This window comes from Medicago truncatula, chromosome 4, assembly GCF_003473485.1.
Source record: "Medicago truncatula cultivar Jemalong A17 chromosome 4, MtrunA17r5.0-ANR, whole genome shotgun sequence".
Taxonomy (NCBI): domain Eukaryota; kingdom Viridiplantae; phylum Streptophyta; class Magnoliopsida; order Fabales; family Fabaceae; genus Medicago; species Medicago truncatula.
In genome coordinates, this window is record NC_053045.1 from 13,038,244 (window position 1) to 13,052,577 (window position 14,334).

Here is a 14,334-nt window from a genome sequence, read left to right on the forward strand (position 1 = left end):
TCTGTTCGCAACATGTCACCCGCAAAGATGCAATTACGCAGGGACAAGGGACTCTGTTTCACTTGCGATGAGAAATTTTCTTTTTCTCACCGTTGCCCAAATCGCCAATATCTTCTGTTGCAACTGGAAGATGATGATACTGCAACATCAGAAGAAGGCTCCTTGGATTCACCAGGGGCAGTCGCAGAGGAAGAACCAGCAGTGGTACCTGACCATCATTTGTCTTTCAATGCGTTACATGGGTCGTCGGGAGTAGGTACACTACGTTTCCAAGGTACCATTCAAGGGAAACCGGTCCAAATTCTCCTTGATAGTGGAAGTTCGGAAAATTTTCTCCAACCAAGGATAGCCAAGTTCTTGCAACTGCCAATAGAACCTGCTTCCCAGTTCAAGGTCCTCGTGGGAAATGGTCAGTCTCTGGAGGTCGCAGGTCTTGTCAGCAATTTACAGGTAGATATCCAGAATCATGCCATCTCCTTACCTGTGTATTTGCTTCCTCTCACTGGTGCTGATTTAGTCTTAGGGGCACCTTGGTTAGCCTCACTTGGTCCTCATATTGCTGATTACAAGGCGTTGTATATCAAGTTTCACCTTGGCAACACCTTTATAACCCTATATGGTGAACAAATTCAAAAACCATCACAAGCGCATTTTCACCACATCAAACGGTTAGCATCCACTAAGGCTATTGCTGAAACTTTTTACCTCCACCTCCTTGATGCTCAGCCACCTAATCTCATGTCTACTGTTATTCCTGAGAATCTTGACCCTGCTTTACACGACTTATTATCCAAATACAGCAGTGTTTTCCAATCACCTGCCGGCCTTCCCCCATGCCGCCAGCAAGACCACGCTATTCCACTTCTCAAAGATAGCAACCCTGTCAAGGTGAAGCCATACCGCTACGCACACAGTCAGAAAACTCAGATTGAGAAGATGGTATTGGAAATGCTACAACAGGGTATCATTCAACCTAGTTCAAGTCCTTTCTCATCACCAGTGCTACTAGTAAAGAAGAAAGATGGGTCATGGAGATTTTGTACAGACTATCGGGCTTTAAACGCTATCACTGTTAAAGACAGTTTTCCAATACCAACAGTGGATGAATTACTAGATGAACTGTTCGGTGCCGCTTATTTCTCTAAGTTAGACCTGTTATCCGGATATCATCAGATTCTAGTCAAATCAGAGGATCGTCACAAAACAGCATTTCGGACGCATCAAGGTTTGTATGAGTGGCTGGTCATGCCATTTGGGCTTTCTAATGCGCCTGCATCATTCCAAAACCTCATGAATAAGGTGTTCTGCAATCTGCTTCGTAGATCAGTGTTGGTATTCTTTGACGACATATTAGTTTATAGCCCGACGTGGCACGCTCATTTAGCCCATTTGGAAGAGGTACTCCAGTTATTGCAAACTCATTCCCTGTTTGCTAAAATCTCTAAGTGTTGCTTTGGAATGACTCAAATTGACTATTTGGGACACACTGTGTCTGGCCAAGGTGTAGCGATGGATTGCTCTAAGGTTAAGGCTGTATTGGATTGGCCTACACCAACCAATCTGAAACAACTGCGTGGGTTCCTCGGACTGACGGGATATTACAGACGCTTTATTCAGGGATATGCAGCAGTTGCATCACCTCTTACTGATCTGCTCAAAAAAGATTCCTTTAAATGGACAGAAAATGCGCAACTAGCGTTTGAGCGGTTGAAACAATCACTAACAAAGGCACCAGTCCTCAGTTTACCAGATTTTTCCAAGTCATTTGTGTTAGAGACAGATGCGTCTGGCTTTGGAATTGGCGCGGTCTTAAGTCAAGGAAAGCATCCCATAGCCTTCTTTTCAAAGAAACTGAGTCCTAGGATGCAGAAGCAATCTGCTTACGTCCGTGAATTGTATGCAATTAGTGAAGCAATCTCTAAATTCCGCCACTATCTCATTGGTCATCAATTTATCATCCGCACCGATCAAAAGAGTCTCAAATCCTTAACGGATCAAGCTATACAGACTCCGGAACAGCAAAACTGGCTTCACAAATTCTTGGGCTACAACTTTACCATCGAATACAAACCAGGCAAGGACAACATTGCAGCAGATGCACTGTCACGCTCTCTTCTCCTAGCCATCTCATCACCACAACCTGCTCTGACGCAACAAATACAAATTGCTGGGAAAGAAGACAGCTTGTACACCTCCCTCATCACTCATTGTCTCCAAAATACAGGTCCTGAAAATTACTCTATTAGGAACGGGTTGTTACATTGGAAGGACAGACTGGTTATACCTGAAGTACCAGAATTAATTCACTCTATCTTACAAGAATTTCACAGCTCACCCTTGGGAGGTCATTCCGGCATCACTCGCACCAAAGCACGCATATCTGCTCAATTTTTCTGGCCCAATCTTCACAAAGATGTCACGTTATTCATCTCTACATGCCTGGTCTGCCAACAAGCTAAGGTTGCTACTACACTACCTGCTGGCCTATTACAACCACTATCTATTCCTTCACAGATTTGGGAAGACGTGGCCATGGATTTTGTTACTGGCTTACCGCCATCTCATGGTTACACTGTGCTTTTTGTGGTCATTGATCGCCTGTCTAAATACTGCCACTTAACTCCTCTCAAAAGTGACTACTCTAGTCTCTCTGTGGCCCAAGCCTTCTTACACTCAGTTGTCAAACTTCACGGATTTCCAAGGAGCATTGTGTCTGATAGGGACAAGGTATTTCTGAGTAAATTTTGGCAGCATCTTTTTAAACTAAGTGGCACCACTCTCAACATGAGTTCAGCTTACCATCCACAGTCTGATGGACAATCTGAAGCGCTGAACAAATGCATTGAGCTCTACCTTCGCTGTTTCACTGCAGATAATCCTAAGTCTTGGTTTACACTGCTACCTTGGGCAGAATTCTGGTACAATACCTCTCACCATTCCAGCATTGGCATGACACCATTTCGCGCGGTCTATGGCAGAGACCCTCCTCAAGTGGTTAAGTATGAAATACAGTCTGCTGATCCTCCTGCATTGCAAGACTTACTTTCTGAACGTGACATCGTATTGACACAATTGAAAGCTCACCTGGCCAAAGCTCAGAACATCATGAAAAAATACGCTGATCAGAAACGTCGCCTTCTAGAATTTGAAGTGGGAGACCAGGTGTTGGTAAAATTGCAACCTTATAGACAAGCATCTGTGGCGCTTCGAAAAAATCAAAAGCTCGGCTTACGTTATTTTGGACCTTTTGAAGTATTGGCACGTGTTGGCTCTGTAGCGTACAAACTTGCCTTACCACCAACTGCAAAAATACATCCAGTATTCCACGTGTCTTTACTCAAACCTTGCAAGGGTTCTCACTCTGCACCTTACATACCATTGCCTCTGCTCACTAACTCCCAGGGTGCCATGGTACTTCCTCAATGTATTCTGCAATCACGTAAGCTTTTGGTTCAGAATCTGCCGGTTACACAAGTTCTGGTACAGTGGTCTGGTTTGGCTGTAGAAGATGCTACATGGGAGGATTGGAACGAACTGAAACAACAATTCCCTTCCCTGAACCTTGAGGACAAGGTCATTTTGGATGGCGGGAGTAATGTCATGACTGGAAATGAGGGCCCAGCCCAATCATTGGAAACATCTAAAAGGGGAATCATTAGTGGACAGGTGGAGAATGATGCGCACAACCAGGTAGTGAGGAAGAGTATCAGAGAGAGGAGGCCTAACAAACTCCTTAGTGACTTTGCTATTTAAGAGAGAGAATAGTGTAAGATTAGGGGGCATTGAATTAGTACTTTCTTCTCCTCTGTATTTCTTTCCTCTGTTGGCTCCCTGGACAAGTTTGTCCTTGGAATTCTTCTCTTGTTTTGTATGTTAAGAATGAAATTCCTTTCATCTTAACAATTATCCTATATTAATAATTACACTGAAGTTTCAGACATTTAATCTCAATTTTCCAGTCTAATTATTTTCTTCATTAATTTCAACCTCTTACATTATGCCATTGATATATATTATTGGAACCATAGTGTCTTCTTTGTTATTATCTCTAAAACCTTATATTGTTAACATGACATCGAGAGCAAGGTTCAAACTCAGTCCTCTTTAAACTATTCGTCACTTCTATTGTTTAGTTCCCTAAAGCTTGAGAATATTGTGTGATTTTATTTGGTTCAATTTCTAGACACGACACGGTATAGGGTTTGTTTGTTATTATTCTCGTTGCAATATGGGTTTGTTGCATTTCTATTATAGAATTGATTATGAGCTGGTTAGTCAATTCTTATTTTACTGTGTTTCTATGCTGATTTGTGTTCAAATTGTGGGTTAGTTGTTAGATTGATTTGGTAGTATGTTTGTCGTTGACCTTAGTATGAAGACTCTTATTGATTTCATTTCCTCTCAGTTCGTTTGATTCCTCTCTTTGGTTGCTTCGACTTTTGTTTGATTGACTCTACCTTTGTTGATTCTTCTTTGTTTGATTTCTCTTCTCTCTACTAATTTCATTTGTTTGATTGATCCTCTCCTTAATGGTTGGTTACGTTTGACTGGTTTTCTCCCTATTGATTGCTTCTTTCTCTCTGTTGGATCATCTATTTGATTGATTTTCCATCTCTTGGTTCTTATATTTGATTGTTCTTCTGTTTGATTGATCTTATCCCTATCGGTTCTTATGTTTGGTTCCTCTCTCTCTCTCTCTCTCTCTCTCTCTCTCTCTCTCTCTCTCTCTCTCTCTCTCTCTCTCAATTTGTTATTATGTTTTGGTTGCTTCTCCCTACCGGTTTTTCTATTTGCTTTGGATTGGAATTGATTGGTTTGTGATCCTGTCAGACTGAGATCCTTGGATGGTTGCGTTGAATGAGGACCTGAGATCCTATCGATTCTTCTATTTGCTCTTGACTCCAAATATTTTGTTTAGCCTACTATACCTAAATATATTTTACCTTACGTTAGCCTCATTATAACCTTTAAAGACTTCTAAAATGTGTATGGTCGTACTTGGCTTTGAATGACAATTTAAAATATCTCCAAGTTTATAGGAAAATGCATTAGTATGTTGATTGAGTGAGCGCCTGCCATGATCAACACTACTTATATGAGATTTTAATGATGAAGAGAATAGGCAATCACGTGTGGTTGAAATCATCAGTTATATTCTCTAAGTCTGTCCAATTGAATAAAAGTGGTAAAGTACTCAAAGTTGGATGTGGAGCAGAATGAGAATCTAAGCACCTTGTTGAACCAAAGTGGATTTTAAAACAATGTCTATAAAATTTTGATGATAACAATGTAAGAAAGAACAATTGGGTACTCTAATGTGTTTTCAAGTGCACAAGACCATATAATTGAATTTTGACTTCAAATTTAAATTTTGGTTTTGATACATCAAGCTCCGAGCATAAAGGAAAGCATTATGGTACTCAAGAGAAGCACTGGAAACCTTTGAAGACTTAGAAGATGATATGAAGAAAGGTCAATAAAAAGTCAAAGTTATTATTAGAAGATGTTTTGAAGACTCCGATGAGAATAAGATCTTATCAAGAGGGATTGTCGTTTCAATTAGGCAACTACCTTTCCTTATTAAAACAGGAAGTAAAAAGCAAATTAATCAAATAAAAGCAAGTAAATTTGGGGGAGTTTGAATGTTTTATTTGATTGCGCAAAACAACTATGTTTGATTGCAGAAAATTAAATGGTTTGATTTCAAAATTTTAGGGATCGTTAAGATTCTTTGAATCCCACTCTATTTCCTTGTTGCATTTAAAGACAAGAAATTATCAGTAATGAGATAAGGGTTCTATTTAAGTGATGAGTTTGTGGGGTTGTTACGTCCCTCCACCTATCAAGTTCACCTATCACAATAAGGTTATACGCGTTCTACGGGTATACTGTAATTAATCATACGAGTATGTATGCCTACATAAGATTGTTAGAGTGGTGATTTGTTCCAGTGCGTTTTTGCCTTTTTCTTCGTATTTTTGAGTGTTTTATTCCTTGAAACTTTTATTAGGACTTGAGATAGAATTTCCTCAATCGTAATGTCTTCTGAGTTATATTGAATTTTCATTCATTATCTTCCTAATTCTTTATGAGATGTCTTGTTTTGTAGAATTACATGATTTTTCAATGAATTACATCAAAATCACCTGAGAATAGCTTGGTTGATGGAAAACTAGAATTACATGACTTACTATGAAAACATTAAAAAATGTCTATTAAACCATAAACAACTGTTCTAAAACTCCTCTAATAACTAAAATGACTGACAAAAAAGTTGCTAAAAATAATGTAAGGTGACATGTGATCACAACCCCAAACATAAACCGTTGTTTGTCCTCAAATAACAAAAGGAAAGTGAATCTTAAATTTTGCATATTTTTTAGAGAAAACTTACCTTTATGAAGAGGTTGCTCATATCATCATTTTCAGGCCTAACCAACTGATGATGTAACACCCTCTTTGAATTATTTAATTATTTAGTTGAGTCTAGAATTTATTAAGATGAGTTTAGAATATATTTATATGATTTGTGTGATTTTAGATGATTTATATGATTGGTGTGATTTATGTGATTTTATGAGGAGTTGTGACTTATTTTATTGTTTAATAAAATAAGATTTGAAAATAAAATAAATATTGAGTTGAGGGGTTGTTTTGAGATTTTAGAGAGTTTTGGGGGAGAAAGAGGAATAAGATAAAATAGATAGAGGAGATATAAATAGAAAAGACCTAGTTTAGAAAAGTTATCACGTATGATCAGTTTTTGGAGAAAAGGGAGAAAAAGCCAAGAGAAGAGAAAGAGACCAAGAGAGCTGCGATTTTTGATTCTTAAGGTAAGGGTGAGACTGACATTCAATTCTATTAATCTGTATAATTCTGATGGTTGTATTTAACAAGTGTATGATTGAATTAGAGAAGTTGGAGAATTAGAGTTAAAGAGAGAAATTGAGGATTAATTGATGTAGAACTGTTAGATTGATGTTTTAGAAACTGTTTACAGACCTTAGATAATCCATATAATGATTACAGAAATTAGTTTTGAGGTTTAAACCATGTGAATAGGTGAATTTTCGTGAAAACTGCACTTCTGCCCGAGCCAACATTCATCGCTCGCCTCCCGAGTGATGATCCTCGCCATAGCGAGTGATGAACTTCATCGCTCGCCTCGCGAGTTGCACCTTGCAGCTCGCCATAGCGAGCAGTTCACTCACCCTAGCGAGTGTGACCAGTGAGGAAACATGATTTTGTGATTTCACTTGTTTAGTCGAACCTTAGATGTTTCTAAGTGTCTGAACATGTATAATAATGATTAGGCAAGTTTTTAGATTGAGATTGAACCTGGGAAAGTTTAAAAATGGATTTTTGGGTGAAAAATGTCAAATTCTCGAGAGCACCCAGTTTCTGGTTCGCCAAGGCGAGTTGCTTACTCGCCAAGGCGAATACCTTTTCCCTGAACTCGCCATAGCGAGTAGAAGCTCTCGCCTCGCGAGCTCAAGAGAGACATAACACTTTGTTAGGTTTAATGTGACTTTTGTCGCATAAGTTGATGTGAGTTGATCTTGGAGGTAGGAAACTAAGTTGTTTATCTTGCTGTTGTTGTTTCAGTAAGCCTGAATTATATGATTTAATGTTGTTGGTAATGTTATATAGTTGTATATACATTACATGAATTATGTTTGATGTTGTGATGTTGTTGAATTGCATTTGATATTGTTATATCATGAACTGGTTTGCATACTGCCTATGTTGCTGTTTGTTATTTAACTAAGCTGCATGAGTCGGTCTAAGTTGAAAGATGATGTTCCAAATTATTGGATTTACATAAGAGATCATTGTTTCTAAGATGTTAGGTTGTTGAGTCCCAGCATTCGCATTCATTGTTGGGGGCTTGATGCTCTGGAGCCTTTGCTCACCACGTTGGGGGGCTTGATGCCCTGGAGCTTTAGCTCAACTAAGTTGAGGGCTTGATGCCCTGGAAGTATATTAATACTTATTACGTTGAGGGCTTGATGCCCTGGATTGGTACCACATGCATATAAGAGGTTTAAGTTGCATAGTCGAGTTGAAGTCGCATTGTCGAGTCAAAGTTGTTAAGTTGCCAAGATGTTAAGTTGTGATTCTTTATATGAGCTGTTAATGAAGTGATATATGATATATTATTATCTATGATGATATTATGATGTTTTCATGTTGTTCTTTAATATTATTGTTTTGTGAAATCTCACCCCTTCTGCTTGGAAATGTTGCTCTTCGTATGAGTAACTTGCAGGTGATCGAGAGTAGGTTGCTGTTGTTTGCTGTCGTGAGTAGCTATCCCTCACTGAGTCTTTTAGGTGCTCTGATACGTAACGAGATTGGAACTTTTTTGGTTATTTTCTATTCCTTACGTATTTGATTTATGAATTTAAATGATTAAGTTGTTAGTTGGATAATTATGATATATTTTGATGAGGCCTTCGTGCCAAGACTATTTATGAAGTTAAATTAAATCCGTTGCGAAGTTTTGAATAATTATGTTGAAGGATAAATTTTTATTTATCTCATTTATGATTTTAAGAAGTATAATATTCCGTTTATGTATTGATTACTCTGATAATTGTTATGAAATTTTTATGTTCGGAAAACGGGGTATTACAGATGACATGTCATATTACATTATTTTTAACATATTTTTCAGTCATTTTATGTTAGGCCTACGAATGATAACATATGACAAAGATTACAACAATGAATATTTTTTTGATAAAGAAATTACAACAATGAATTCGTAACGAATAAATCGACTAAAAATATATCGAAGAAAAAGAACAAAATAATAAAAATGTATATTCTCGGGAACTACATTTTGTCTAATAAATAACGCTTTCAATTCTTGACCAAAAAAAAAAATAACGCTTTCAATTAATTTAAAATATAATATTTTAAATATAAATAACGCTTTCAATTCTTGACCAAAAAAAAAATAACGCTTTCAATTAATTTAAAATATAATATTTTAAATATAAAAAACTTGACAAACATAAGTGAGTGTATTTTGTATATTTTATATTCAATCAAATTTGACTCGTTCTCTTTTATTTTCTCACCTTCACACCTCTTGGAATTGAAATCAATTCCTCTATTTATGTAAAATATGAATAAACGCCTTTGAATCCCAGCCCCTACATATAACAATGCATATTCCTATCAACTGAGTTATGCTCACGGGGACATTCCGCAAGCACTTTAATGCATAGAGGATAAGTATGTAGTGTGAAATAAAAAAATTATTAGAAAATAGTATGGATTGAATATATTTTTCCATCTATACTAAATTACCAACTTTCGTTTTTCATTTTTCTTGAACAAAGTTATAGTTCATCGTGTTAAGTCAACATATTTTTTTGAATTTCTTTTTCATAAATGTTTAAAACATTATTTAAAGCACCTTTGCAAAAAATAGTATCAAATATTATTTCTAAGTACATATTTTCACTACTTTTATCTTGAACCTTTAGGTGTTAAAAAAAATTACGAATATAATTAATTAAATTTGAATTTAAGATGAACATATTTTAGGAACACATAAGTGCCAATTTTATTATAAGGATGAAAATGAAAGTTTGTAATTTTGTAGGCATGATGAAACATATGAAATCCAATAATATATTGGATAAAATACTTTTTTGATTCTTATAAAATTACCAAGTTTCATTATTTTGTCCTTATAAAAAAGTTATACTTTTTCGTTCATAAAATGTTATTTTGCAAACTGTTTTAGTCTGTGGTTAACAAAATTATGTTTATACATCAAATTTTAAATTGACGAATTTATTTTTTTAAAGAAGCTAAATGAATATAATAAAACAATCAGTCCCTCAAGAACAAGGCGTACCGAAGGGAACTGAAAAGAGTTAATTACAATGCATCAAGGCTAAAAACAGCCATAAATAAAAAATAAAACAGACATTACATGACAGTCCGTAAACGATGTAAAGGGTTTTGTCTCCAAAAGGAATAGTCAAAAGTGAACATGATGAAGTTTGCTTTCAACCACCAATAAGTCTGAAGTTTAACCCTTTCCGAAAGAGCTTCGAGATGTTCACTTTGGTTCTGAAAAATCCTTCTATTTCGATCTTTCCAAATAACAAATAAGACCGAAATCCAAATAATAGTAAAAGCTTGTCTACAGAAATCTAGATTTTTTTTTATTTCTCTAGATTAATTGAATATGAATTTTTTAATTAAATACCTAGATCAGTATTTGTGATAATTTTCTTTGGAGAAAATATTTGTAGAATTCTAAACATACTGCAAAACGTCATTAACAAATAAATTTTTCTCTAATAATCATGTCGGGACTAAAAATTATGTTCTATGGAGATGAAAAATAAAATTTTGTAGGGCAATTTTTTTTATTAAACGTTAGTACATATCATATATAAAGTTAAAAGGAAAAAGAAACATATATATAAAAAAGTTTCAAGATATACTCCTATGCCATAACATCAATATTTTGGCTCCTCCTCTGTTCTCCTTTTCAGATTTTCTTGTACTTTTCTATTTTTCTAGTCAATAAATAATGTGTTACTTAATTTAGTGTAATAAATGTATTTAATCCGCCTCACTAATTTTTAGTGTTTTTTTTTTGTTTTTGAAGTAGCACTATTATTAACCAGCGGAAAGACGGGCACTCATGTGCCAATCTTTTCGCTCTTTTTACTAACGGGTGTAGATTATCAACGATATCTTATAGAATTATTTTATATAAATTAAAATTATAAATATATAGATATTTGTGACTTTCAAATGTAACAAATTCAACAATCCATATTTATATTTTTCAATGACAAAAATATTATAAAAAATATAACAAAAATTCTTATCTTATTAATAACAACAAGAATATAATATTATTATAGAATTTTTTTTTTTAAGGGAATAATTGAAATAACAAAAAAGTCAGCCTAAAATCTTCCAAAATCCCCTATTTTCTTTATATATAGTATAGATAACAGTGAACTAAATGATTTTACAACTGTCTCGAGTTGGATAAGAACTTTGTCCCTTGAAGTTATAAAGTTAATTGTTTTTATTTTTAAATATAAAATTAAAAAAAAATTGTGAATTTATTGTTTATGGCGTTACTATATGTTTATACAACTTTTCAAGTATATAAATACATGTATGTTTGCACACCCACTATCATTATCAGAAAAAATCTCTTTCTCTCATCATGCAACCACACTCTCATGGTAATCATGGATTTCCTTTCGGTATCAATGGTTATTATGTCGGTGGAATCGCAGGGTTACAACAATCTCAACATCCACAACATAATGAACTGCAACAACTACAATATCATCAACCGCAAAATCAACAACTGTGGCATGGCCATGTTGTTCCCTTTTTCAATCCTCATGTCCAAGCTTCAAGCATCTTAAGTTATCCTTCCTTTGATTCTCTATTTGAGAAACAAGTCATGGAGACAAACCAGTTCATCAATAATCAGGTTAATATTTATATGTATCATAATTTTTTATCAAGATAAATTTTGAAAGAGAAAAAAACTAATAAAATAAAATAATGTATTTTTATTCAATGAGTCTCACTTTATTCAATCAGGTTATTTATTTTACTTTTTATTAAAACATATTTTACTTTGTCTATTCTACTGATTTTCTTTTTGTAACAGAATGATAAATTGAAACTGCTGCTACAACAACATCAAAGGGAGCTACAGCTGGCATCACAACAAATTATGACAAAAAAGAAGGAAGAAATTGCAAAACTTGCAAATAAAACACAGGAGTTGGAAAATCTCGTAAGAAGATTTGAGGCTGAGAACAAAGAATTTGAGAAAAAAGTTAAGGAAAGGGAAGCTATGATAATAACTTTGCATAGCAAGTTGGAAGAGGAGAAGAAGAAACTAAGGATGTTTGTAGAAAATGATGCAAAATCATGCACTGGTGAAAGCGAAGAAGTAATTCTTGAAAAGCGTGTCAGACGTGGAAACAATACTATGTTTTGTCCAAAGTGTAACACAAACTCCTCAGATGTCTTATTTATACCATGTAGGCATCTTTCTTCATGCAAAGCATGTGAAGCTTTACTCGAAGCCTGTCCAATGTGTGGAATGAAAAAGAAGGGTGTTATTGAGATTCAGAATTTGATTTTAGATTAATATTATTCCTGAAAAAACTAATACAATAACTTAGCTATGCTAAGACAGGGGTATGAGAATGCTTTATTTCTTTAGTTTCATGTTTTATTTGATTTTGTACTGTTACTTTAGTTTGGTCAAGAAAATGTTGTTGCTTTATATTAATAATATAATATTTTTATTTTGGTTCAACATCTATTTATTTAGATATAAAGTATAGGTTCAATTGCATGTTTAATCCCTTATGTTTATTTTAGGTTTAAAGTTGGTCCCTTTTGTTTTAAAAGTTTCAAGTTGGTACCTTATGTTTTAAAAATTTTAAGTTCGTACTTTGGTTTGAAACGTTATTCATATTGAAATAAGTTAGTACTTTGGTCACTTGGCCGTTTAGAGATAAAGGTTGAGAATATTGGTGCCGGATTTGAACTTATTTATAAAATCAATTTTAAAATATATTTTTATTTTTTATTGTTTTATTAAACTCAAGATTATGTGGTGGAAGAGACTAATTTATTCAACTATGAGTAATGTTTTGGACCAACATGAAACTTTTAAAATATATAGGACCAACTTAAAATGTTTAAAACATAAGTGACCAACCTAAAATTTAAAATAAATATAAGGGGCTAAACATGCAATTAAGCCTAAATTATATATAAAAATATGATTAGTGATACTTTTATTTCAAGAAGATAATAGTATTAACACAAGAAGATTATACTTAATGCACTTAATGTTAATGTTTTATTTGAATAGAAATGCAATATTGCCTAAAACTAGTTTATTTGTTTTGAACCTCTCTAACTAAAGGTTTCAATTTGACTTATCATGAAAACATGATATTTTCTTGATTAATCCATTTATTGTTTAATATTATTTATTTACAATATGATTTTTTTTTTTTTTTTGTCCCTACAAAATTTTCTTGCACAGATTGTCCCTTAAAAGTTTTTAAAAATTATCAAAACTGTTTAACTAATTCAAGATCCTTCTATAGCACATGACATTTGTGTGGAGGCACTGCTGGTAGCGCTTTGGCTAGTTATTATACATTTGATTAAGTTTATTTTATCTAGGGTTAAATATGTTTTTGGTCCCTATAAATATGTCAATTTTTCGTTTTAGTCCCTCTAAAATTTTCCTTCAACATTTTTTCCCTATAAAGTTTTCAATCTTCACTTTTGGTCCCTCTTTTAAAGTAAACTCATATGTAGAATTCATATTATTTAATAAAATTTTCCAAAAAAATTCAAAATATTATAAGAATGACTCCAAAAACAATTAAGAATTTTTCAACAAAACATGAATTTAATATGAATTTTTATATTGTTTATGGTTAAAAATTCATATTTAATTTGTGTTTTGTTAAAAAAATTTAATTTTTTTAAGGAATTGTTTTTAGAATATTTGACACATTTCTGCACAATTTCATTAAAAAATACAAAAATTAAATTAAAAATAGGGACCAAAAGTAGTGATTGAAAATTTTATAGGGACTAAAAATTGAAGGAAAATTTTAGAGGGACTAAAACGAAAAGTTGACATATTTATAGGGACCAAAAACATATTTAACCCTTTTATCTATAGGGGGTTTTAGAAAGATTTTGGACTGGTTTTTTTTTATTTTTTTTATTTCAATTATACGCTTAAACAAATTTTCATATAATAATATTATATTGTTGGTGTTATTAAAAAAGGTTAATAGTGCTTTTCACCCCTGTAATATATGTCATTTTTGGTTTTCGTCCCTATAAAATTTTTGGTTTGATTTGCACCTCGTAAAAATTTTATTTTTCGGAAAACATCCTTAATAGGCCATTCAAAAACCAAAATTTCTTGAAAAAAAATTCTGAAAATGGCTTATTAGGGGTGTTTTCCGAAAAAAATAATAATTTACGAGGGTGCAAATCAAACCGAAAATTTTATAGGGACGAAAACCGGAAATGACATATATTACAGGGGTGAAAATCACTATTAACCCTATTAAAAAATATAAAAAAAATGTTTATTATATTTGTTATATTATTGTTCTCATTGAAAAATATAAATATGGTTTGTTGAGTTTGTTACATTTGAAATTCACAAATATCTATATTTACACGCAAACTTTATATAAAAAATCGTTTGTAATTTACACGCAAAATTTCTATAAAATATCGTTGATAGTCTACAAGCGTTAGCGCAATAAAAAG

The 14,334-nt window shown here is 33.5% G+C and overlaps 1 protein-coding gene across 1 annotated transcript; it reads left to right on the top strand.

Moving 5' to 3' along the window:
• The first annotated feature begins 11,215 nt into the window (after positions 1-11,215).
• Positions 11,216-12,163, top strand: LOC112420775 (E3 ubiquitin-protein ligase BOI). Its single transcript, XM_024780457.1, has 2 exons — positions 11,216-11,491; positions 11,675-12,163. The coding sequence occupies exons 1-2, from the start codon at positions 11,216-11,218 to the stop codon at positions 12,161-12,163; spliced, it is 765 nt and encodes a 254-aa protein (XP_024636225.1).
• The last annotated feature ends 2,171 nt before the right edge of the window (positions 12,164-14,334 follow it).